The following is a 26,814-nucleotide window of genomic DNA, read 5'->3' as shown; positions in this document are numbered from 1 at the left end:
TCTTTGCAGGATCTATCCACAGTGCTGGGGCTGGACTGAGAGCTGAGGCTGGCAGAGCTGGGGGTGGGTGTGCCAGGCACCTGGGGGTGGGTAGAAAATGGCAAAACGTCCAAGAGCCCTCCCCTGCCCTTGAGCTCTGGCTGTCCTGGGAGGCCAAGGTGTACACGGGGCAGTCCTGGTGCAGAGGCAGTCTGGTGATGATTTGGGGTTTTTCACGTAGACTTGTGAGCCAGGGGACCCAGGTCCAGCGATGCTCAGTGGTGAGGGCCTGAGCAGGACCTAGCAGGTCATAGGGAGAAGACAGACACCGTATCTGTTCTGGAGTATCTGGGATGCAAGTTCCAGGAAACAGACTGGATTACCAGCCAGGAAGCTCATGGCGTGTGCTCTCAGGAGCAAGGGCTGTGGGAGAGAGAGGGCAGAGAAGCCGGGCTGGGAGATGGTTCCTGAGTAGACTCAGGAGCTCTGGAGCTGGGGTATTCCTCTCTGAGACAAGGGGAGCTGTTTTGTTTTGTTTTGTTTTTTTCTTGCTACTGCAGATTTGACAACCCAGGGGTGTTTAACCATTGAGCCACATCCCCAGACTTTTTAAATATATATTTTATTTAGAGACAGGGTCTCTCTGAATTGTTCGGGGCCTCACTAAGTTGCTGAGGCTGGCTTTGAACTCACGATCCTCCTGCCCCAGCCTCCCAAGCTGCTGGGATTACTAGTGTGCTCCACCATGCCTGGCTGGGAGCTGGTTTTTATATCTTCACTCTGGTCAGTAGTTGAAGGAAGGCATTTCCTGGGGGCTCATGACTCTGGGTAAGGCAGCCGCAGAGGCCAGCACTCAACACAGACACATCCGTCAGGGGCACTGATTGTCTTAGGTGTAGAGACTTCCAAACCACACAGTTTGTTTATTAGTTTCTTTTGTGGTGCTGGGGAGTTGAATCCGGGGCCTAAGACCACATGATTAATTGACAACCCAGAGCTCGGGGGACAGTGGGAAGATGGTGTGACTGGGGTGGGGGGGGGCATTCCTGAATTGTGCTGTGATTCTGGGCCAGAGAGTTCCCCCTCTTTTGGACTAGTGGGTGAGATGAGGAAGAAAAGGTGGAGAGACACTGGGTCCGGCATCGAGGAAGGCTGGAGCCAAGGGCCTGATGGGGCTGCTGCTTAGATGTGAAATGTGAAAGGTTTCTCGTGCCTGCAGTGAGGGTGTCTGAGGTGGGTCTCAGTAGTGTTGGTGACAGTAATGGGGAGAGCTGGAGGATGAGGGAGTAGGGATGGCGCTGGGGGGCGCTGGGGTATGGCAGCCAAGGCAGGGCAGAGGTGGGTGGAGGGCCAGAGATGCCCCACCTGGCTCCATCCCAGGGAAGTGCAGCCCCAGGCTCCAGAGCCCAGGACAATGCATGGTCTTGAGTCAGTGGGACTCAGGAAGGCAGGCAGAGCCAGGGAGCTGGTCGAGGGGCCTGGACAGTGCCAAGTGGCCCTCTAGGGAACGCAGACTCTAGCTGTGGGTGCAGAAACCAGTGCGCTTCCTGGACGCCCCTGGCAGGTGAGTTAGAATGAAAGGCATCTAGGTGGGGCCCTGGACTTGCCCCAGGTATTTAGTGTGTGACTCTGATCACACACATGCCCCCATGGGAGACAGAGGAATTTACAATCCCATCCTGCACCTGTGCACAGAGATGAGCCCCACACAGTGCAGCCAGGGTCCGCTCAGTCAGTGAAAGTTCCTGGTAGCTGAATTTCAGCATGGAGTGGTCCAGCATCTCCATGGAAACATCATGCGCACACACCCTCTCATCCCTGAGCTGCTAGGAAGTGATGGGCAGGTGCTGTGTCATGAATCAGGCCTGGATGGAGGCATAGGCAGCATCAGAAATGACTGGCAGAGGGACAGAGAGGTGGGGCGGGGGGCGGGGAACAAGGGGAGGGTCATCAGACTGGGTGCCAATCAAGCAGCTCAGCTTGGGAGAAGGAGAAACCTTCTCCCTGCCTCCCACCCGTTGAGTGAGGGGATGACTTGGAGGGCAAGACTTAAACCCCCTAAGGAGTGATTTTGGTGAAAATTTCCAGTGGACCTAAGAAACTGGGGCCAGCTGCCCGCAGGAGGAACACAACCAACTTCATCCATATTAACTGAACAAAAGGTCTTTATTTGCACATGGCCACTCGGCACCTAGTGAGCAGTGACCATATCAGACAGCTGCCTGCCAACAAAGTGAGAGATCTGCGGTGGCTTTTCCAGACATCAGGGCAATGACAAAGTGACCAGGAGGCAGAGATGGGGTTTTCTCCTCTGTGGCTCCTAAAGACCACGCCCACCCAGGAGTGGAAGGACTGAGGCACGATGTCAAGCCCCAGACCCGTCAGGACAAGACCCGTTCACAGAATAATTTATTTGTTTCAAAGCGACAGTGGGCATTACTGGGCTGTGTGGACATCCTGCCTGGATCGGGGAGGAGGGCAGCCCTCCGGGGGAGAAACACGGGAGCACAGCTCCCTTTAGAAAAGCATTTGCTCTGAAGCACCTTGGTTTGACCTTTCCGTGGGCACACGGCCAGCTTTCCTTGGAACATGGCCCAGGAATGCGAGGGCCTTCCAGGTTGCGTATCTGGGGGTGCTGCAGGCCCCAGCCCCCCCCCCTCCCCCAGAGGGGGCCTCTCAAGGGTGAGGGCGTCTGTGTTCATTGTCCAGAAGGGCTGGGTTCAAGGTCAGATCATTCCAAAGGCAGTTACTTTCCCAGGAAAAAGAAAACAGCTTTCTCACGTTCCTCAGAGAGGGACGGCGTGCAGACACATGCCAAAGTGGGCCTCCTCATCCCGCAGGGGACACGGCGTGACGATTCCACATTGGCTTCCGGGGAACTTGTGCCTCGTCCAGATGGAGAAGCTGAATCCTGCGCTGGGGGCCGGCGCCCTAGTGGTAATAGATGCTGAAGGCGTGGAGGATGTACAGCAGCGTGGTGATGAAGGCGAAGAACTGGAGAGGGCCAGGACCAGGCGTTAGAGGGCTGGTGCCAGCGTCCCCTCCAGCCCCACGGGCCCTGCGGCCCCGGAGACCCCAAGCCCAGACCCTCCTCAGTGACCCCCCACCCGGAAGCAGCCACCCCGGCCAGCTAGCTGGATCCTGGAGACTCTCCGTCCCTGGGCCTCCCTAGGGCCACACTCTCCTGGTGTCCTGCTCTGGGTGTGCCGTCTCCATCTCCACCCTCAGGAGGGTCCTCGCCACCTGGCCATCCAGCTGGCTCTCCTCCTGCTCAACTGTGGCCCTGGGCACTGTCTCCTCACCCCCTGCAGCCCTGCACCTGTGGGCCCTGGTGGCCTCCGCATTCACACTTGCTGGCCCACAACTGCTCTGAATGTCTCGGTGCCCCAGCTCTTAACGGCTCTGGGAGGCAGGAGCCGCCTGGCGTCCTATTCACCGTGACAGCCATAGTCGTCCCAACCTAGAGCAGGTGCTTCAGACACTGCTGAATGCATGAGTGAGGACAGCCGGGCATGAGGGTCCGCACAGCTGGCATTTCCTCACAAGCCCCACAAGCTCAGCCGGCCCCCGAGTCTCACCTGGTGCGGTGACCTGTGCCACGAACCTGCGACCCTCCAACTCCCTGGCCACCACCATGGCCAAAGCCAGGGCAGAGTCTGCAGGTCTCCCTGCCTGGCTGGCTCTTGGCATCGGCTCCTGTCTCAGCCATGTCATCCCTTGCCAGGATTCCCCACGCCTCAACTTGACTCCTGTTACTCTGCTCCCAGATAATCCGCCACAACAGGGAAGCGCGACAGCTTCAGACTGTGCTTGGACCCACAGCAGCTCTGCTCCCCTCTCAGGCAGAGGCCATCGCCAAGACCGCCGGGTGCTGGCCTCGTCCCTCATGCCCGGCTGTCCTCACTCACGCATTCAGCGGTCTCTGGAGCACCTGCTCTAGGTCGGGCGCCACTCTGGCTGTCACAGTGAACAGGACGCCAGAGGGCTTCTGCCGCCCAGAGCTTACACTGTAGCAGCAAGAAGCGGAAAGCAGGCAGGACACACAGGCACTGGGGTCAGCACCCCAAATGTGCCCTTCCTCCTGGCATAGCCCTGTGTTCCAGGGGAGCTGCCAGGCGGACCCAGTTCTCCTCAGCCTTTCACCCCTGGACAGGGTCCAGCAGCACTGGCTCCACCTTGGAAGTTCCCTCAGAGACAAGGGATGTCATTGTGTGCTCCGGCCACACGGGGGCACCATTCCACAGAGAAAGGGGAGTTGAGGTGCCTGGGACCAGGGAGGCCAGATGCCCAGGGTCCTGCTCAGCCCAAGTTTGGCAGGACCACCTTGCCTGGGCTTCAGTCAGCCAACAATGCCACCCCATGGACTTTGGTTACTAAAACAAACGGACACGGGGACAACATAGCTGTGCCGAGGACTCTGGCTTCATTTCAGAGCAATGGAGGGCATGGAGGGGTGTTCAGGGGGGAGAGACTATTCAATCTGCACTTTGGGAAAATAAATTCTGCATACTGTGGCGGATGTGACAGGCAGCGAGCGAGGCTGACCAGGATGGACAGAAGCCAAAGAAGGCCTGGAACCTGGGCATGCATGTTCTCTCTCTCTCTCTCTCTCTCTCTCTCACACACACACACACACACACACACACACACCTCCTGCAGCTGGAGAGCTCAGGGTTGTCTGACACACGTGGGGCAGATTGAAACCTCTCACAAAAATGCTCTCCAGTTGGGTGCGGTGGCACATGCCTCTCAACCCAGCGGCTCAGGAGCCTGAGGCAGGAGGACCGCAAGTTCAAAGCCAGCCCCAGCAACCTGTGGGCCCTAAGCAACTCAGCGAGACCAAGTCTCAAAATAAAAAATTAAAAGGGCTGGAGACGTGACTCAGTGGTTCCTCACCCTGAGTTCAATCCCAGTACCAAAAAAAAAAAAAAAAAAAAAGCCCTCCCGCTGTGGCTGTCCTGCCCCTGCCCGGCTGGCCCGGCCCACTCACCGAGGCGGTAGCGTTGATGAAGTAGTTTTTCAGGTCCGGGAGCTCAGAAACGATGGTGGCGTGCGCCTGCAGGACAGCAGCGCTCATGTACAGGATGCCCGTGGTCCCGTGGTACAGGCTGTCCTGGGAACGCAGAGCAGAGGCCACGGCAATGTCATTTGGGCAGGCACCTTCCTCTCTTGTGACACAGCAGGGAAGAGTGAGGAAAGGGGTGAGGTCCCCCCCCCCCAACTCCTGCTGCTTCTCTGCAGAGTTTCTAATAAGATATTTATGTAGCAAATAATGGTGGAGCAGTGACAGCAGTGCAGGTCCCAGGCCCGCGGGCGCTTGCCCAGGGCCTGCTCAGCACCGGGAGTGTTTCTCGTCAACATTGCCAACCACCAGGGAGGCTCGCCTGCACTCCGTGTTGGTCTCATTTTGAGGAGATGGAAGCTCCAGGTTAAGGCCAGGTCTGAATAGAGGCTGGTTAACTCCCGGTTTTGAACCACTGGCCCTGTGCTGGGCACAGAGGGATCACTGCCCACCTATCAAAGCCGTCATGCCAACTTCCAGCCTACAGTCAACTCAGTGAAGAGAGCAGAAAGTCAGATCACACCAGGAGAAGCACACACACAGATCCAAAATAGGGTCCCCTGTGGAGGACAGTGGACCTCCTCTCTCCTAGAGGTCACGGGCAGGGCCAGATTTAGTCAGTCTAGATCGAAAACACCCAAGAAACTTAACAACCAAGGCACACAAGGCCCCTTGGGAGGATCCAGCTCAAACAAGCCAAATGCAAAAAGACATTCCAGAAATAACTGGGAGATCTGAAGGTGACCTTGGTCTTAATACACCAGTTGTTGTTAACTTGGTGTGTGAAAGCTCGTGAGAAAGTCTGCGTATGTTTTGGGGGATCCGGACATGTGTGGAATAGCATGACAGTTAGGCTGAAATAGCTTTAAAATTCTGCAGGGAAAAAATAAAAAGTCTGAACAAAGCCAGCGTGGTGGAATCTTGGTAAGTCTGGAATCTGGGCTGTGAGGGTCCCAGTGTAATTCTCTGTTCTTTTGTCTATGTTTTCAGCTGCTCAACACAGAGCACTTCCAAATGGTTAACAAGATAATGTGGCAACATGAAAAATCAACCATGCTATCTCAGATGCAGGCATCCACCCCGATGCTGCTTGCTCAGTGTGATTCAAATGCATGTCCATTTTGCACAAATCCATGTGGCACGCGAGAGGATGAGCTGATCAGTGAGTGTGACAAGCTATTTTTTCCCTACCAGCACTTTATTCAACACTGCTGCCATGATTTATTTTACCATGAGTCAAATTGAGGAAAAACACATCAGAATATTGCTTCTGTTTTGTGGATTTGTTTATGAAGAGGCAGGGCCTCTCACTGCTGCCCAAGCTGGCCTGAAGCCCTGGACTCAAGCCATCCTCTGAGTAGCCTGACGCAGGCTGCACAGCTGCACCCAGCTCCCAGATACTCTTAATTCCAGGAGATGCAGACATTGCTGCTAGCAGGGAAGGCGGCGGAGGGAAGACAGGAGAGGTCTACTCTTGCAGAGCGCTGGCTTCATAATTCATTCACTAAAAGCACCAGCCTTAGCTCAATAAGGGACCAGCCCAGGCAGGGCCTCGGATCCCAGCTCTCTGGTTCTCCCTCCCAAGCCAGAAGGGCCCGTTGTGCCCACAACTCCCAGGACACCAGTCCAGGGCGTCAACCCTGATCCTTACCAGCACTCTCCAGGACTCAAATTTTTTGTAAAATCCAAACAAGTAAGACAGCAGGAACATCAGGGTGATAAGAAAGGAGGTCAGGGAGACGTACATCACCCATCCTTGAAGCAGCGGGTTGGCTACGTGGGTGGCCGCTACCAGGATCCAGACCCAGCACCCAAATGCCTGCAAGAGAAAAGCGTGATGTGAGGGACGTCGCACCGTGTGGGGTGACATGTGCCTCCAGAGGGCATCTCTTTTCTCCTGTCTCTGGTCAAAAGCTCCATTGAAGCTGGAAGGACCCAGGAGGGAACAGGGAGGAAAGGTGGCCTTTCTGAGCCATGGTCAAGTTGGATCCTGTTAGAAAATTCAAGAGGCTGACCCAGAGGTTGCAAAAGGAGGGACTTCCCACCAAGTCCGGCAGTACCTTTTGAGCTCAAGTGGTGTTGGCATGTTCAGTTTTTAAATATTCTGAATAAGTCGCCAACATTCAAACAAGATTTTTCACATGGAAAAAAAATCTAGATTTTGGATATTTCTTGAGAAATTCATGGTTTTGGCCACAGTATACCCATTTATCAGGCTAGAATGTGTTGTAATTTTCTCTTTAAAAAGTCCTGAAGTCCCTAGTGGACCGCATCCCCCTCCCCACCAACCCCATGCCCTCTTCTGGACTCGCCCTGTTGCTCACCTACATGGTGGCGTAGCCCTCTCCTTCCACAGCTCCTGCCCCCCACTGAATGCCTGCCTGACCCTGGGGACACATGATTTGAAGCCCTAGGTCATAGCAGCTGATGCCCTGGGGCCCGCCCCCAGTTGGGTGATGCGGTTCCAGTTTGATGACCTCCGGGCTCTGCCCCGGGATTCGATGTGACTTTGGTAGATTTGGTGCCTTTACCTCTCCCTGTCCTCTCTGGGCTCAGCTTTTGTTTGCTTTTAGGCTAGGATGGCCCCTGTGTTGGTAGCCAGGGCAGGAACTCAGTGTCCAGCTAGAGGCTTGGGGGAGAAGGTCAACCAGACACGAGGTTCCGTTGCCCTTTGTCTCCTGCTTTCTCAGCCCTTTCCCTTCCCCTGCTTAGGATGTCACTGCAGCCTCCTCTGATGTCCTGATCTTGGTCCTGTGAAATCTGTACTTTTAAACACCACACTGACTGGTGATCTCATCATCTCACCTCTGCCCACTTCTCCCTGTGGCCTTCAGCCCCATGCAGGCCCCTGCCCATCAGATGTCTCTATGTGGAAGTCCCTCTGCAGGGCTGACTCTGCACTTGCCTGCTCTTGAGAATGTCCATTAAAGTTTGCACCCTGTACCTTGCTTGCCCTACCCCAAGCCTGGACCTGCCCCTCAAACTCCTCAAATCCAACAGGTACAAAGTCTGAACTCATGCCACTCCCAAATTCCTTCAGAACCCACTTAGCACATGACTCATCTGGGAGAGAGAATAACAGGATTTAGCATGAAGGAACAGAGGCTCCTGGAGAAGATGGCTATTTATTGCAGCTCATCGTGGGCACACAGCACTCATCTTTAATAAAGCAATAAAATGTTTTTGAAAAAGAATAAGAACCTGTCGACTGTGAGATCACTGGAAATATGTGATGATGACAGAAAGGAAGGGAAGGGACTCAAAGGTGACTCTCGAATACGTGGTTTGGAGGAATCACATGACCAGATTTTAAAACTTTCCATAAAGCTGCAATAATCTGAAGAGTTGTGAGTGCATGTGATTCTCAGGAGAATTTCTCAAGAGACAGCTCATCTCCTTCCCTAGTTCTGTTCCCGAGTTCACATAAATTTTAGAATCAGCTTTTTAGTATCTATAATATGTCTCTGATGAGATTTTTAATGTTAAATCCCTAGATGAGTTTGCAGAGAACTGACATCATTACTATGTCTCATCTTCCAATCCATGAACATGGTATGTCTCTCCAATTATGAATATGTTCTTTGACTTCTTTTATAATGTTTTGCAGCTTTTAGCATATAGTTGCTACATATTTTGTTATTATTTATGCCTAAATATTTTATGGGGGGGGCTCTTGAAAGTACTTTTACTTTTTAAAATTATTCTACTAGAGAGAAATACAATTGATTTTTAGCACAATGACATTATTTCCTGCAACTTGCTAAGCTTGTTTATTAGTTCAAAGATTGTTTTTGTTGTTGCAGTTTGTCAGATTTCTTGGAGCTTTTAATGTGTCTCTTTAGGTTTTAATGTTAATGATTATCAGTGAGGTAGAGTGTATGTTTATGTATTTGTTGGCCATTTATATTTCCTCTTCTGAAAACTTTTAATTGATTCTATTGGTCATAATTTTTTTTTACCTTACAGGAACTCTTCGCAGTAGCGTAGGTATTATTGATTATTATACATGTTTCAGATAAAGTTCACTAGCAGTATCTCATATATTTTATGGTGACTTTTGGTGAACTAATCCCTTCATTTCAATGTCAATCTTTTCCTTTATAGATCATGCTCTGCCACAAGTTTCAGAAATTCCCCCCTACTTTGGGTCATGGAGATATTCTTGCATCTCAACCTTTTCTCCTAGGATCATTTTCTTTCTTCCTCAAGTACATGTTAGTGGTCTCTTTAGTGAAGGTAACTTGTTAATCCTCAGTTTGATTAGTTGTAAAATAGCCTTAATTTTCCCCTGAAAATTATCTCCTCTCCTATGTCCACCATGTTCTACACTTTCCCATATAATTCTATTGTTTTCTGGCTTCCATTGTTGTGGTCAAGAGGTCTGCTCAGGTGAACTGTTGCTGTTTGTAGGTATCTGTCGTTGACATCTGGCCACTTTGGGGGTCTTCTCTCTGGCTGGTGTCCTGCAGTTCATGCACTAGTGATACAGTGTGTTGAGATAGGAATATCTTTGTACTACTCCTGCTTGATATTAATTTTACATTCAATATGCAAACATTTAATCACCTTGGCCTTGGTAGCTGGATTCTGCAGTCTGTGGCTTCCACTGATTTTCATTACTCAACACTTGTCTGCCCCTGTATTTGGTGAATTCTGATTGGCGGTTCATGCCTGTGGCAGTCACTCAGTTCTGAATAATACTCTTAGAGAAATTCTGGGCAAAACAATTTCACTCATTTTGTCTAGTTCAATGGAAAGACACAAACCTTCAGGCTCTGCTTTTCATAACACCCCTGGCTTTCTGGACTAGCAGTTCTTAACTTACAACTAGCCAATGGATAGCTCCAGATATGTTACCCTGTCCTCCCCCTGCGGTTGTCTTAGCAGGAAAGACACTTTTGCAATTATAGAGAATTTATAGGCTTTAAGGAGAGAACAGGAAGGGGAAGTAAGAAGTCAGTATAGAATAAGAAGTGGACACAGGCAGGGATCTCTATGCAAGGAGTACGCGTGCAGCTCTAATAGGGCTGGGAAACAGCTCCAGAATCCTGGCCATCTCTTAAAATGCCCGTTCTATGGGCAAGTTCCCCCAGGCCCTAATAGTCAATCTCCAGATGAATTTTGGAAAAGGGGAGCAGGGCCTGGGACTGCCTGCGGCTGGGTGGGCTGACTTGTCCTTAGCGGGGGATCGTGAGGAATGAGAGCTCTGTTCATTAGCTTCCCTGAACGGGGCTCTCCCACGTTGCTCCCTGTGACAGGTGCTGCTCATGCTGGTACTGCAGGGAGGTGCCAGGAGTCAGCTTTAGGCCACCTGCCAACTGTGGTGCAAGAATGTGGCTCCCATGGCCAACACCCATCCATGGTGGCAATTAGAGGGAATGCCACCTAGGACTTGTAGGACCAGTGGCTGCACCAGGAGTTGTAGAATTTTAGACTCACATGGGATCAGCAGAGAAGGGTTGGTATCATTCACAGATGTCTACCTGGTGCCCAGCACAGGGACTGGAGAGTCGTGGGGTGAGGGGTGCTGACGTGCCCCCCTTGGCATGAGTCTGTAGTAACTTCAAGACCACCTCTGAGTCCCCAGGCACTTCACAGGTGATGAAATGCCTGCCCACTCGGGCCACTGCCAACTCTAATTCCCTTAGAGAGACCACAGACCCCTTCCACCGCTGACCACCAACTCACCTGTGCCAGGCTTGGGAGTCGGCCTGGATGGCTCAGTCCCTCTGTCCCTGTCAGGGCCTGAGAAGGGGTCCCTGGCCCTCTCCAGCCATCAGAGGCTGCCTTGGCCAGCCTAATCCTCACCAGTTTGTGAGGAGGAGAGGGAAGGGTGTGTGCAGAAGCTGGATATGGGGGAGGACACTTGTGTCCCCAAGCCAGATCCCACACCTCAATGACAGGGCCTAGATGTTCCTAGGATGTGCCCAGGTTGGCCTACTGGGAGAATTAAAGGCCTTGGTGGGAATCTCCCACCCTCAGCACCAGAGGGCCCACTCTGGCCTCCCCACTCTGGGTCCCTGCTGTGTTTCGGGGATCCCAGGTCCCACCTTTTACTCTTACACAAGCCAAGCCCCTCAAACATTTGGAAACCCACTCAAAATGTGTGGGAATCTTTTGAAGTGGCTCTGCTGTTGTGTAATCAGTGGAATCAGAGAAATGCTATTGCTTTTCATTTCCACGCCCCTCTACCTTCTAAACTGTGGCCTGGACCAGGGCCAGGGAGCAACTGCAGGTGAATTAAACCCAGTGGAATCTGTTGGTTCATTTCTGCTTCAAGTTCTGTAGGTTGAATCTTTATAGGTTGAGAACTTGGAATATTTGTTTATACCTTTTTTTTTTTTTAAAGAAACTCATATTTAACTTTCCAAATCTTCCTGGAAACTTCGATGGCCCTTCCATCTAAGTCTTCATTGTGTATTTCCCAAGAGCAGGAGATTTTTTTCGGTGGTTGGGGCTGGCCCTCGAAGTGGAGGACTATTTCATCACAGTTAGACAGCCGTCTACAACACTTGTGTTTCAAGTTCAGCCTTGGCTGGGGCTTTTTCTTATAAAGCTCACTTGTGAGTTCATTTGCTGAAAGTCTAACCTGAGGTCTGAAAGGATCATTGGGGTACGAGCGAGCGCAGTCACAGATCTGATCGCTTATTCATGGAGAACAGCTCCCTCGTGTTTAGAAATCTGGTTAAAGAATACAAGATGTGGGGTAATGACATCCAGCCGGGAGAAGGGGCTGGTTGCAGGTCTGGGTGGGGGCTGAGCCTGGCTACATATCACACAGTAAGACCCCACAGGCTCCTGGGTTCAGATCAGAAGGACTCAGCAGGCTCCTGCTGGCCAAGGAGGGGACAATTTGACCTTCAAATAGGGACAGCAGCTACAATGGACTGGAGTGATCACCTAGGCTGAAATCCATGACGTTCAAATGATACTTAACATACTTTCTTTGGTCACTTTTGGAGGACGGTTACTGTTTTAAAAGCTGCTTAATAAAGAAATCAAACAAAAGCATGGCACAGAGGCAAGGTGTTTCTAAAATATTTCGGGCCTGGCTGTGAGGCTGGTGGTGGAGTCCTGGCTAGCATGTGCTAGACCCTGGGTTCCATCCCCAGCATGGAAAAACAAAACAAGAGAATCCCGTGGACACCTGAGAAAGTATTCAGGGCAGCATGGTGAGTCCTGCTACTCCCCAGAATTCTCTGGGGACCTCAAGAAGCCCCAGAAGACTGTGGGAACTGGTAAGAGAGGCTGCACCCTTGACCACTCCCCAAGAAGGTGCAGCCCATCCCAAAGCCCCAAGTCTGTTCCTCTGCTGGCACCTCCGCCCACTCTGACGCTCGCCCACCCACGCCCTCCCTTCTTTCTTGGAATTCCAGCTCTGCCTGCTGCACAGGTTACTTGACAGATCTGTGCCTCTGTGACCATCAAAAGGCCAAAGGGATCTGTGGGCTCCCGTCCCACCTGGCTCTCTGTGACAATTCTCATCTGAGTGTCGGGTAATGACTGTTGGCTGTGGCAGCCAGAATCATCTGAAATGGCACAGAGGACAGGAGGGATGTCCTGTGAGAAAGATCCAGAGAAGGGAATGTCCAAGCCGGTCTCCTTAGAGGGTGAAAAGTTCACTTCTGGAAGGAAGGCTGGGGGACGAATCGCAGGACGGATGAGTCAGTATTAAGGGGGCACAGACCCTCCCAAGGAGCTGAGGAACACGTTAGCCACCCAGAAAACACACCTGCACACAGACATGAATTTTGCCTCCAAATTTGAGAACTCATAGACTCCCGACATCCATGCAATTGAAGTCCTGCCACTACTAGGTCAGGTAAGGGTGCTGTCCACTGCGAATGCTCGCTCTCCCCCTCCCCAGTAATACTGATCAAAACATTAAGTCGGCACCTACAGGTCCCTTCAGTAACTTGGTCTTTTGGAATCTGCCCTGCAAGTGATGCATGTGAACAGACACACCGTGGTCCTTGCCATCTTGGAGGCCTGCAGGAGAGCAAGGAAATGATGACCTCCACAGCCAGTCGATGGGACGGGTTAGCTCAGTGATGTCTACACGGCAGAACACCCATAGCCTTCAAAAAGCGTAGGCAGGCTCTCTGAATTCCCAACCTGAACAAGCCCAGGAGTTCTCAAAGGCAGAGGCCAGCATGCCCAGTGCACTAGGATTCATGCAGAAGAAAAGAGCGTGCGTGTGTGCATGCGCACATGCATTTGTGTCCATGCACATGTGTCTGGGACGTACAGAATATTTCTGGACTGAGACCCAGAAGGAGGAAACCGGGCTGGACCATGGAAGCTCACTAAAGACTTTGAACTGGAAGACACAAGGGAAGACGCACCTGAGGGAAAAGGGATCTGCCCACCAGGCAGAGTAGCCACAGCCACCTGGGTAGCGAGGGGTCTGCGCTGGCCAGGCTGCCGTGGGGGGGGGGGCGGGCACTTCATACCCTGAGAGGGTCCAGAGGATGCTAGCTGAGGGATGGCCCCAGGGGAGGGCCAGGAGGTGGGAAGGACGCCGCAGTCTCAGACCTGGCCGGCGGGGACTCCAGCTGTGGCGGGGGGCGTGGCTTCAGGGTGGGGCAGAAGCCTGAGCCCCAAGCGGAGCAGGTGGGGACCCGGCAGGTTTTTCTGCATCGCGGGCGGAGGTGTCTGTGCAGGGCGGGTCTCGCTCACGGCCACTCCCCTCTCCTTCCCTTCGCTGGTAGCAGCCGACCCCAGCTCCCGGCTGAGCCTCAGAAACCTCAGGCTGGAGGGAAAAGTCAACTCCAGACAGTGAGGAGCCGGGCCGGTGGCGCACGCCTGTAATCGGGAGGATCGCGAGTTCAAAGCCAGCCTCAGCAACGGCAAGGCGCTAAGCAGCTCAGTGAGACCCTGACTCTAAATAAAATACAAAAAGGGCTGAGGATGTGGCTCAATGGTCAAGAGCCCCTGGGCTCAATCCCTAGTAACCCCCCTCCCTGCAAAAAAAGACAGGTGAGGCCCTTGAAGTCAGCAGGCCCCTGAGACCCCTACCTCCCGGGAGGAAAGGGCTCCCCAAGGGAGTGGTCAGCATTACCCACCGAGGGAACCCCAGCTTCCGCAAGGTTCTCTGTGGCTTTGTGGAGTGTCAAGATGAAGGATGTCAAGCACTCAGGTGCAGGCAGATAAGGTGCTGCGTCTATTGTACACCTGCCCTTCTTTTAAAAATCGTGTCCCCATAATGAAATTCCCCATCTTAGCCATTTTGTAAACGCTCAGTTCAAAGGCGCCTCCATTTTGCAAAACAGAAACTCTGTTCCCCTGGATACAAACTCCCTCCCCTCCCCTGGGCACTCACACCAGCACTCTACTTTCTGCCTCTGCGACTTTGGCTGCTCCAGGCACCCCGCAGAGATGGAATCATGCAGAGTCTGCCCTTCTGTGACTGCTGGATTTCACCCAGCATGATGTCTTCAAGAATGTCCAGGTTGGAGCACGTGTCAGAACTTCCTTTGTAAGGCTGAATAATATTCCTTTGTGTGTATGTGTGTGTGTGTGTGTGTGTGTGTGTGTTTTCCAGATGTTCCCCAACTCACAATGGTGCAATTTACAGATTTTCATATTTGTGAGCAAATTCTGTAGAATTCGCACTTCCAAGTTTGCATTTGGAACTTTTCCTGGGCTAGTGCTGTGTGGTGTGATATTCTCCCTTGATGACAGGCAGTGGCCTGAACTGTAGCTCCCAGTCAGCCCCAGATCAGAGGAAAAAACTGATACTCTTCAGTGTGCTGGGTGGCTCAGTCGGGATGAGGGGCGGTTAGGTGTATCCAGTGTGTTTCCTTCCTTCCTTCCTTCCTTCCTTCCTTCCTTCCTTCCTTCCTTCCTCCCTCCCTCCCTCCCTCCCTCCCTTCCTTCCTTCCTGTACCAGAGGTGTTTAACCACTGAGCTACATTCCCAGCCCTTTTTACTTTTTATTTTGATTCAGGGTCTCACTGAGTTGCTTAGGGCCTGGCTAAATTGCTGAGGCTGACCTCAAACTTGCTATCCTCCTACCTCAGCCTCCCCAGTCACTGCGCCACCCCGCGTGGCTCCAGTATGTTTTTAACTCCACTGTTTCAACTTACAGTGGGGTTTTCAGGGCGTGGCCCTGTGGTGAGCCCAGAGGCATCTGCAGAACCTGTGCTTATCCACTCTTCTGCGCACTACTGGCTAGTGTGAACAGTGCTGCTATGAACACAGGTGTGCAAATAGATATACTTTGATGCACACCTTTTAAAAGGGAAAACCAAGACAAGCCCATTGTGGACTGTTCCATGTCACTGGAGAGTGACAACTCCTTCCAACAGATGTGCCCCTGCAGTAGCCACGGGGCTGGAGTGGATTCTGGGGAGTTTGTGCTGTCCAATCAAAATGCCCCCCTGACTCTGGGCACTTTAGTGGCCAGAATTATTCTTTAACTAGACTTTAAATTGACTGTAGAAATAATGTCAACAGCAACGAGAGTTTTCACTGTGCCACGTCCTCCCCAGGCGCAGTCCTGAGACAGACATTAAATAAAGCTATAAATCACGAAGCACATACATTGTTTAGTCTACTTTTTACATCTTCCTGTCTTACTGGACGGTAAAACTGCTGGCTCTTGTTGGCAGTAGTTGTGTTCTTTAAAGTCCCTGTGGACACTGGGTTTGCAGAGACTGAACACTTGCTCCAGGCACCTGGGAGCCTCTGGTCCCATTTCCTGCCACCTAATTATTCTATAACCTTGTTTCTGGTTAGAGGCACTTTATGTAATATGCCCTGTTGGGTCATAGCACTGAGCACGTGACCACAGTGCTTAACGTGGACTGAGCGAGTCTTACCACGTGCATTTCTGACATGCCAGCCTTCTTGCCTTAGGGACACGAGAGGCTCTTTGGCACTACACTGGGTGCATCTTAAACAGCAAAACCCCTCCAATGCACAAAACCAAGAACAACGGAGTAGTAATAGGACGGAGAAGAGGACGTGCGTTTGCAGAGTGGGCACTGAGACCAGGGAGGACACTGGGGGGCGGATCTCAGCCAGGAGCTCACAGCCAGCCCTCAGTGTGCACGTGGCTTGTGGGGAACTCGCTTCTCACAGCTCTGCAGGTCCGTGAATGGCTGCAGAGGCCCAGTCTTAACCTGAGGGTAACAAATACAGTCAGCAAGTGTGTGGCTTTGAAAATAGGCTGCAGGGGTGACAAGTCCCCCTTACTGTCAACGTCCCAAGCTCCTGTCTCCAGTGATGAGACCTCCACCACGTGGGGTCCACCTGCAGGGTGAGTTGGTGGCCAGTGTTCCTGTGACAGGGGACGGGGCAGCCAGCCACTTGTTAAGTCCCCACCTGGGCTTATTGGTGGCAAGCGTGGGCAGGGAGCGGGCATAGAGGTCTCTTTCCAGCAAGGCTCAGCGCAGCCTCTGGCTGGGGATATTGTGTGACTTAGTCCTGGCCAACAAGATGCAAAGGGAAATCCGTGGGGGACTCCCAGGTAAGGTTACCTGTGCCTACGGGGACACCGGGCCCGTGGTCACCTTTCTTGCCCTGGCCATTGCTGTGTGTGGGTGAAGCCTGGAGCCATGGACTGGGGAGGACGGGCCAGTGAAGAATCTGCCCACGGAGCTCCAGACTTCCCGGGACCTCAGTCCATTCTCCTGGGTTAAAGCCAGACTCAGCCAGCAACGGCCCAGCCAGAGGACGCTGAAGACCACCCCGAATGGGAGGTTGCCCACGTCATCCATGCCCCTGGCCCCCTCTGAGGTCACTTCTCTGGTGACCAAGACTCCCAGGCCAAACTCGGACCAGAGCCCCACCTTCCAGCCCAGCCACCTGCCCAGGGAAAGCTGGGGCAGCTCTGGGCTCCCTGGACCTCTGCCAGTGGCCCCCACCCTGGGGCTGCCAACCAGTGAGCAAGACTCATCTGAGGGTCGCGACTTGTCTATTAGTGTGTCACCAACAAGAGATGAAACCGACCAGAGTGGAAAATACAGGAGCATGTTGTCCATGGGAAGGGAAGTGCCGTTTCCTGAGTCTTTTGTGAACAACGCACACACACGCACACTCACTCATACACACGCACATGCGCACACACACGCATACACTCACACACACGCACACACGTTACCAGGTTGCGATAAAGGGGTATTTCTTTCTGTGGATCGCAATCAGTGTGGGGCCCTGGCTCCATCCGCCCTGCCCGGCCTAGATGACCCCCTGGGTAAGGGCCCACCCAGGCAGGCCACTACAGTGGCTGCTGCTTTCGAAACCCCTCCTGGGGACTGGAATTCAGTGCAGGCTCCGGTTCCAAGTGGCAAGCTGAAGGCCACGCACCCAGCCAGGCAGAGCAGTCCCACCCAAGGGGGCCAGGTGCTCCTGGGCAGGCCCCGATCACCGCAGGCCCCCTGTGGGCACACAAAGACCCAGCGCTGTTCACAGCCCATGATGCAGGTTCCATCCCTCCTTGGCACGGGGGAGGAAACTGTCCTGGGACTGCCCCAAAGGCCCCAGGCCAGGACCCCAAGACAAGCAGCCTTTTATGGAAGTTCCATGCTCCATGATTTGGGCCGAGACACTTCCAAACACTGAGTCACTCTGTCCTGAGTCACAGGAGAGAAGTTCCTTTGGCTTCCAGGTTGGCAGGAAATTGCCAGCCCCGTTGGCTGAGGCTCCCGCGAGGGCTAAGTCCTATCCCGGTGGCTCCAGGAACAATAGCCCTGGCCCGAGCTCTGGGGCCATGGATCTTGGAAGGACGAATCACTGAGACCCAGGAGTGCTCCCAGGCTGGCTGGCCCTGTGCCCAGGAAGCTCGAGGACCTTCCCTGAGTCACCGGCTTCCTCCCTCCTCCTGCGGCTTCCTGCCTTGGCCGCACCCTCCATTCAGCCGCCGGGGCCCAGGTTCACTGACCAAATAGCACAGATTTATAGTGTGACATAAAATAGAATAATAAAAACATTCTGAACTAACCAGAGTCTAAAGGGCTTTTCATTTTTGACTCTTAAAAAAAAAAAAAAAGAAAAAGAAAACGCTTTGGGGGAATTAAAAAAAACTTCTGTTCTTGTAGATTTTAGAAAAGTTAGAAATAAAGACACACCCCACACCCCACCCCCAAGGCCTCATGGACAGGACTCCCCACCTCCCCAGGACCCCCTCACACTGATTAACTGGACGCTCCTTCACCTGTCCCCGGGGTCCCAGAGGAGCCCTTCTTCCTCCAGGATCCCACAGACAGGGTGACCCGGACCATGTTTCTGCTCTTCCTTAGGCCAACGTCACCTCATCCAGAAGCCACTCCTGACTGCCAAGCCCCACACTCCCCCATGACCCTCCTTAGGGTGTCTCTCCACTTTTGTGGTGTCTTTGCTCCGTCCCGCTTGGACCCCTGAGCTCCTAGAAGCAGGACCGCACCCCGAGGTCTTGGGGTCCCCAGCATCTGGCAGAGAGCCTGGCATAGAACAGGACCAAGCCCATGCGCCTGAGAAAGGAGGTGGACGGCAGGTGTGGACACCCCCGCCAGCTGTCAGCAGCCTCACCTTCCTGAGCCAGCTCTGTGCAGTGGAACCTTCTGATACCTTCTGACCCCACCGTGGCCCAGCCATGGTCTGAAATTCTGCTAGGAGCCTGGACCGAGGGGGACATGCCCACCACGTCCTGCTCCATCATCTCCCAGTCGGAGGCCTGTTCCCTCAAGAGGGCAGATGGGCTTCCCCGGGAGACTTTCCTACCTCCCTCTTCCCCATCCCTCCCCGTGCCCTTCATCATCCTGGGATGCCACCTTGGCCCAGAAATGCACTGTCAGAGAGGGCCACACGCAAATAAATACACCCCCGAGGCCCCCGCACCACCAGGGCAGAGAGCACCTGGACGGGAGGCCCAGGGTCTGTGACCAGGTGGAGGAGAAAGCGACGCTCAGAGAACCAGCCGCGGTGGGCCGAGGTGGCCCTGAGGTAGGTCCAGAAGACACTGCAGCCCCAGACCCGGATATCTCCTGGCTCCCACAGATCTGCCCGTCCCTGGGGGACATTCTGCAGGAAAAGCCCCTGGGAATGCTGGAAAGAAGCAGCGCCCGTCCAGAGAGTGGACACTCCTCATCCGGGAGCCCCTGGAGCCCAGCGGGTCAGAATGCAGCCCCTCTGTTACTTCCTACAAGCCTGCTGTCTGGTGCCGTGGTCCAGGTGGGCTGGCCTTCCTGCAGTGCGGCTGGTTGTCTGTCTGCTGAGCAGAGAGGGTGGACTGCTCGGGATGGGGTGGACAGTCAGGGCAAGCACAGGCCCGGAAGTGCAGCCCTGGGCAGAGGGGCTGGGGTGGGTGCAGGACTCAAGCCCCTGTGAGCAGCTCCCAGCACAGTTGGGGCCTCGTCAGGGCCTAGGGGGAGGCTGGAGGGAGCCTGGCTGGGAGCAGAGAGGGCCTTCCCACTGCCCTTCCCAGAGCGTCGCTATCTCTCCAGCAGCAGATCCCTGTGTCCCCTCTCTGGGCTGGCCACTGCCTCATGGCCCCCTCCCCAGCGATCCGAACGCAGCCAGGGAAGGTGGTGGTTTAAGCACCAGCCAAGATGTCCCTTTTGTTGCCCTAACTGGGGGTGGACAGTGGCCACTTCATGTGCTCATTACCCTTTCTGCTCTTTGAGCCTCTCAATGGCTCCCAACAATTCCCCATATTGAATCCCTTCTGCGCGAAGCACCTTTCGGAGGGGGTTCCTGCCGCACCATGGTCCCAGCACCACTGGTCAGTCTGCCTGGCTCCTCACTGTCTCTCCCATCAGGCACTGAACTCCACAAGGCAGGGCCAGTCTGGGTTGCCAGATGCCCAGTGCTCGGCAGAGAGAAGGTGCTCAGTAAATACAGGAGTGTGACATTGGGGGTCAAGGGGACAGCGCCTCTTTCCTGACACCCACACTCAGGCTTGTTCACTCTGGTCCTGGTCTGAACAAGCCAATGTTCCCCTCAATCCAAGCCCCTTCCCCTCTCAGGTGTGTGCTGATCACTGCTCTGGCCCTGGAGCCTCTGGGCCACATAGCTGTCCCCTTCCTTCAGCCCTGCCCTGTCTTGGGGACTCTCAGGGTGTCAGTCGCTCCACTCTGTAATGACAGGGTCCACGGCCCACCTTTCCCCCCTTAGCTTCTTGTTCTTGTGTCCCCCAGGGATGGGCCCTGGTGCGTGAGTGGCAGTTCATCTCAGGAGACCCTTGGTGACTTACCAGAGACCCACTCTTCCTAATAGAGGTCCTGTGACCAATGACAATTCAGTCACGGGGACCACTGTTCTGGGGCCCTTACTGGTGAGGCTGACCCTTCCTATAAAACTGTGCCGCTGACTTAGGAGACCACTGCTTCTCTTAATGTCACTCCTCCCATCATTGAAAGTGAGGCTCCAGAGCCTTAACTGACCTGTCCAGGGTCTCACGGCATCGAAGAAGCGGAGCCAGGCCTGGACCCCCTCAGGAGTGACTCCACTTTACTGACCCCAGATGCACTGGGGGTCTCCCAGTAGGGCTGGGCCTGGTGCAGGGAGCCAGGGTGGCCCAGGGGGCTTTGGGGAGGCTCCCACAGCCCCTGTCCCACCTCGTCCAGTGTCCTCCTGCCCCACGCTCCTCTTGGCCCCGGTAACATCCCTTCCTCTCTGTCCTCCCTTCCCTGTCACCTGCTTCCAGGGGCGTCCTTGGGCACCGATCTGGTGGGGCTCAAGGGTACCCTGGCGTGGACAGCGCTGGCTCCCACGTCCTGCAGGACAGGACAGGCGGAGGGGGGGTGCTGCAGGGCCGTGGAGGGGTGCAGGTGGGATGCAGCCGGTGCCCTGAGCAACCCCAGCAGCCCCAGGAGCGGGAGGTAGACTGACAGGCGGAGGGCAGCGGAGAGAGGACTTCCCTTCCGGAACACTCAGCGTCTAAGGACATGTCCTAGGGAGGGGACGGGGCCTGGGGGGGCCTGACGCTTCCTCCAGCCCCACCTCGTCACTTTCAGTCCTTGCAGAGTTGGCCTTGGAGGTGCTCCCAGGGGGAGCACTAGACAGGCTCACACACACAGAGTGGAGGAAGCAGGAGGTGGAAATTAAGGTGACACTGGAGACTTAGGAAAGAATAGGATGAACTTCCCATACTGGGGATTTGAGTAAGACATAAGGATGAACTTCCCAAGCTGGAGGAGTCTGGAAAGAACTTCTAAGAGCACCTGAGCATTTCCCTCTGATGGTCTGCGGGTGGGTGGAGAAGTGGAAAGGGAGAGATCTAACATCAGCAGCGTTCACACGTCTCCCCTTTGAACTGGCCGCGTCTCTGGACTCTCCTTACTGTTTCTTTTTAATTACGCAAAGTCTCATTAAGTCAGCTAGAGTCAGGGTTAAAGTGATGAGACTTCGCTGGACTCTTATCCATAAAGCACCCCTGGTGGGAGCCACCCCGGGGTGCTCTCAGCTTCTACTTTCCAGCCTTTGAAGAGCTCTGGAGCCAGCACCTACCCCGCAGGCCACTGCCTGGTGGCCCAGCCACGGCACACAGCTGGCTCTGAGGAGCGAGGTCAGCTGGATGTCACCAGCCTGGGCAGCACAGTGCTGGCAGCAGCCGGCGCCCCCACCCACCCAGGGGAGAGAGAGGGAAGCCCGGAAGGGATGGGATGTGCACTCTTATCTTTAAATTCATCATATCAGAGCTTCCTCACCCTCTGAGATTGCTGCCAAATTCCCAGTTTCAAATGAGAAGCCCAAATTCCACAGCACGCGGGATAAGACACAAATGTCAGCGGGACACACGCGCATGCCTGGCTGGTGGGAATGGAAAATGCAAAAGCTATTTTGCAGCCACCCTGGAAAAAAGCTCCTCAGTTTCTCAATAAAAACCCAGCAGAGCCAGTCACAGTGGCGCACACTTGTAATCCCAGAGGCATGGGAGGCTGAGGCAGGAGGATCACAAGTTAGAGGCCAGCCTCAGCAACTTTGCAAGATCCTGTCTAAAAGTTAAAAAAAAATTAAAAGACTCGGGATGTAGCTCAGTGGTAAAGCACCGTATGTTCAGTCCCTAGCATCACCACCAACAAAACCCACAACCGTCCCTTACTAGTCCACCCTGCAGTGTCAGTTGCTGCACTCTGTAAAGACAGGGCCCACGGCCCACCTTTTCCCCCTTTAGCTTCTTGTTCTTGTGTCCCCCCCAGGGGTGGAGCCTGGTGCTTGAGTGGCAGTTCATCTCAGGAGACCCTTGGTGACTTACCAGAGGCATTTGCTCATTTGCTCTGGGCATTTTCCCCAGAGAGATGGAAATTATATCCACACAAAAGTCTGTACATGAACTTTCTGAAGAGCTTTGCTGTTTCTCAGCGGGTAGCGGGTTAAACAGACTTAGCCAGTCCCCAACATGGGAGGGGAAGGAGAGCAGGAGAGGACACACCATGTCCTGGGTGGACATCGGGGACAGTGCTGAGCGAAGGAGCTGGTCTCAAAAGTCCACACACTGTGTGATCCTGTTTATTTCTACAACTTTTTTGAAATAACAAAATCATAGTGTTAGAGTGGTGGTTTCCTGGAGTGCATTCAGGGCGGGGTGAGGGAGGTGGGATGGCTGGGGTTGGGCTATGGTGAGGGGACTGTCCTTGACCTTGATCCTCATCTGGATTCTGTGACTCACTGCCCATGAGACACAGAGGTCGAAATCCGCCTTACCAAGGCCAGCTCCCTGGTTTTGACCCTGGGTTCTAATCAAGAGAGACGTAACCATCGCCCCTGCCCCATCCCGGCAACTTCCTCTGACTCTATAATGAGGCATTAGAAGTGTTAAAATGTGAGCTTTAATGTCCAAGACTTGAAAACAAACCTTCTTAGACAGAGATCGGTAGGAGCAGGTGGCAGGGGACCAGAGGTGGGGACTGCAGAGGCCCTTTGGAATCTGGGTCATCCTAGAATGTCATCCTTAAGAACCACAGAAGGCCAGAGGCTGCCCCTGCCCAGCCAGGATGACATGTGACCCTAGGGAAGCCAGTGGGAGCCTCATCTGAGCTCCCATGGGACGGTGCTGGTGGGCACCATCCGGGCTCCGTGTGCACCTGGGCAGGCCCTCAGGACAGGCTGCCCTTGGATTCACAGTGCTGCTCTGTGGACAGGCTGGAGGGAAGGTTGCCTGCAGATACCACCCACGCCATGTCCTCCCTGGGCTGTCCCCACCTCGGACGACACTGGGATCCCAGTTACTGGATTTCCCTTTCTCTGTGCGCCTTTGCTGGCCCGAGCCCCAGTTTTACACCCCACGCTCTGGACTCACATCTTTAGAAAGACATATACCTGTCCATGACGCCTTAAGCCCCGAGACCGAACTGGCCACACCCCGAGGCCTGGTGCTGTCACACAGCAGCAGGCGACACCACCAGGCCACCAAGCCAGAGAGGACTTGGGCTGGGCTGAGTCTGCCCTCCCTCCTCATCCCTTCCCCGGAGTCCAAGGCACACCCGTGTAAGGAGCAGAACAATAGTAGAGAACACCCCATTTAACATGCATCTGTGTCTGCGTGTGAACACACGCACCATGTGCCTCATCATCACTCCTTCCAGAGACTCAGGGCAGAGCTAGGAGCCACCCAGGTCAAAGGGCACAGGAGACAGCACAGCTCAATGCCACGTGAGACCCTGACCTGGACCCTGCACCAGAAGGAGGACATCGGTAGGGGACGTGAACAAACTCTGAATAGAACAGTGGACAACACGCTATCCATGTCAAGTTCCTGACCATGAGAGCCGCACCAGGGAGTCAGGACCCAGAGGAGGCTGGGCGGAGGGCACGTGGAACCCTCCGCAGGAGCCTCATTCCTCAGGTGCCACTGCAGGAACGGCTGTCGGGGCACGTGGTCAGCCCCGGGCACTTTCCTGCACTCAGAAGCTGCATCCGTCCAGCCTCCTGGGCTCTTCCCTCCTGGCCGCTGGAGCTTCTCTGTCCCTCCTCCTAGTCTGAAAATCCAGCCTCCGCTCTGAGGTCCAACTCCCAGGGACAGGCCTGGGCCCCGCCCTGAGCTGGCCAGGACAGACAGCCTGGCTGCAGAGAGGAAAGCCCCTGAGTCCCTCTGCAGCAGAAGGGCCCGACGGACTGCTGGCAGGCAGTGGCCCGGCCACCAGTGTCTTCAGTGACTGATTGTCAAAAGGCATGCGCTCAATAAAAAGTGGTGAAGCCACCACAATCCTGGCAGCCCGTGTCCCAAGGTGAGGGACACACCCAGGCCTTGGCCACAGAATTCATATGAGCACTAAGATGTCATCAGTCTGGCCAGATGCCCATGTTCATGCCCGGGGGTGGCGGACTTGGCAGGAACCTGCCCTTGGGTGGGGTTTCGGCTAGAGTCCCCCCCATGCTGACCTGCCCAGCCTGGCTTCAGGATGTGGATGGCCGCCCTTTAACCAGTTTGCCTGAAGTGCACTCGGTCCGCCCAACCCTCCTGGTGCATGGGGAGGGGGCAAGGACGGGTCAGGTCCAATCTCTGTGGGCGAGTCCACTTTCCATCTTGGCTATGTTCTAAGTAGGAAGGAAAATACCCCCCTACACAGGGGGAGCTTCAGAAGGATCCAGAAAGCCAGCGCCCCTTGGCCCTGGATTGTTGGCCAGGCTCCAGCGCCCCTCAGTGAGAGGGGACAGCAGCCACCCTGGGGACAGGGGGCTCTGGGGAAGCCAGTGCTGTGTCACCATCGGATCCCCGTGTACCCAGGGCATCTGGAGACTGTTTTATGGTGGATTTGCCCCAGCCGCCTGTGCAGGGCCACATAAATCAAAGTTCACGGCGGGATTGACAGCCGGGAAGATCCTGGAGGCCCTCGGGGGAGCCTGGGCCAGACCCCTGCCCGCTTTCTGAGCTTCAGAAAAGCACCCGAGTGGGGAAAAGGGATCACACGGGAAAAGCCCACTGGCAACAGGTCCAGAGGTCCCCGCTAGCCTAGGAGGGGCCGCAAGCGTCCAGCCACCAAGTGACCCTTGTCCCTCCCGTGTGGGTTGCCCTACGGAGGGAGGGATCCCCGCCAGGCCGCCCAAGCCCAGGGGGCACAGCCTGCGGGGCGCCTGAGGCTCGGCGGGTGCGGAGACCGCGACCACCGCGGCGCCGCCAGGTCCAGGTCCCCGCCGGGTCCGGTCCCCGGGCGACCTCCCGTCGCCTCCCGCAGGTGGCGGTGGCACTCACCAGCTCGGGCAGGAAGAAGGCGAAGGGGATGGTGAGGAACAGCGCGACCCCCGGGGGCACGTCGGGCGGCGCGTAGCTGGTGGGGGGCGGCGGGTCCCTCGCGGCCATGCTGTCCCCGCTGTTGGCGCCCCTGCTCCGCTCCGCGGCGCTGCTCCAGCCCGCAGCCTTCAAATATCACCTCCTGCCGACACACCCATCGGACGACGTCGCCCGGGAGGAAAAAACCGTTCCCGCCGAGCAGGTCCTTCCACTCGCGAAGCCAGCAGCCCGGGGACCACAGCGCACGGCGGGGCGCGGCGGGGCGGGGCGGCGGGGGGCGGGGACAGGGTCTTCGCAGACGGTCAGGCCCCAGGAACTTCTGAATCCTGGGGCATTCTGCACCAGTGCAGGTGACAGTCCCTTCCCTGCCTCATCCCTGTTCCCAGAGTGACCAACAAAGACCGTTCATTGAGGACTCTCAATAAACCCTGGGTGAGCCTAGACGGCCAAGGTGCCCCTCAACCAGTTCTCTCTTCTTCTTTCCCAAATAACCGATCTGGACTTCTAACCTCACATGTTGGTTTTGCCTGTTATTGAAAGGATTCGTTTGTGTTTGACTTCTTTCACTTCAGGTTATGTGTGGGACCATCCATGTCATTGTATGTCACTGTGGTTAATTCAGAGCTTTATAGTATTCCATGAACATTCTATGAACACTTACTCTTTATTCTCTTGTTGATGGATCTTGAGTTCTTTCAATTTGGGGTTATTACTAACATTCAATTTGGGGTTATTACTATTCTAAAATAGTCCTTTTTTTCTTAGTTTAGTTGGACAAAATACTCCTATTTTATTTATTTATTTATTTTTATGTGGCGCTGGGGATTGAACCCAGGGCCTCAGACGTGCTAGGTGAGTGCTCTACCGCTGAGCCACAACCCCAGCCCATCTAGAATAGTCTTTAGAGGCATCTGTGTATGCATTTCTGTTGGAATATGTTAAGGGGGGATTACAGGTCACGTGGTACCTGTTTTTAGCAGATAATGTCAAGCTGCTTTCCAAAGCAGTTGAGACATTTCTATCCCACTAACAATGTACACAACTTACAATTGCTTATGATTGTTGTCTGCATGTGTATTATGATACATTGGTGTCTGTCCAGTGTATGTTTTTTATTCTTTTACTTTTACCTCTATCACTGTATTTATGATGGACGTGTGTGTGTGTGTGTGTGTGTGTGTGTGTGATATAGTTCTGAAATTTGCTGCCTTTAATTTACATTTAATATAATGACTGGTATTTTTGGATTTCTGTGTACTTTGATGTGTGTGTGTGTGCATGTGTGTGTGTGTGTTTGCTCTGTATTTCATTCCTGTTTCCTTGTTCCTGAATTCTTTTGGATTTTTGAATATTTTAGTACTCTCACTTTAATTCGCCTACTAAGTTCTTTACTATTTGTAGTTTGTATGCAGAAGCTGCTGTGGGAGGTGACTTCCCAGTTCATTCAGAGTTGACATTTGCCACTTCAGATGGACCTCGCCATTGTGCAGGTCTCAACCCTCTTGTCTTTCAGTGTAGCTGTCATCGTAGAAGGGACATAAAAATCCAAGACCATTGTACATATTTTAAAAAGCAGAAGAGAACAATAACCTATCATATTGGCCCACATGGTTGCCAT

At 54.2% G+C, this 26,814-nt stretch overlaps 1 protein-coding gene across 1 annotated transcript; it reads right to left on the bottom strand.

The window, feature by feature from the left end:
• Positions 1 to 2,126: 2,126 nt before the first annotated feature.
• Positions 2,127 to 25,396, bottom strand: Mall (mal, T cell differentiation protein like). The gene is made up of 4 exons (XM_076832604.2): positions 25,158 to 25,396; positions 6,693 to 6,860; positions 4,970 to 5,092; positions 2,127 to 2,973 (listed from the first exon to the last, which is right to left on the bottom strand). Exons 1-4 carry the CDS (start codon positions 25,263 to 25,265, stop codon positions 2,911 to 2,913), a joined length of 462 nt encoding a protein of 153 aa, XP_076688719.1. The 5' UTR covers positions 25,266 to 25,396; the 3' UTR covers positions 2,127 to 2,910.
• Between the last annotated feature and the right edge of the window lie 1,418 nt (positions 25,397 to 26,814).

This window comes from Callospermophilus lateralis, chromosome 14 (genome assembly GCF_048772815.1).
Source record: "Callospermophilus lateralis isolate mCalLat2 chromosome 14, mCalLat2.hap1, whole genome shotgun sequence".
Lineage (NCBI taxonomy): Eukaryota > Metazoa > Chordata > Mammalia > Rodentia > Sciuridae > Callospermophilus > Callospermophilus lateralis.
The sequence above is the reverse complement of the archived record's forward strand: the minus strand, read 5'-3'. Positions and strand labels throughout refer to the sequence as shown.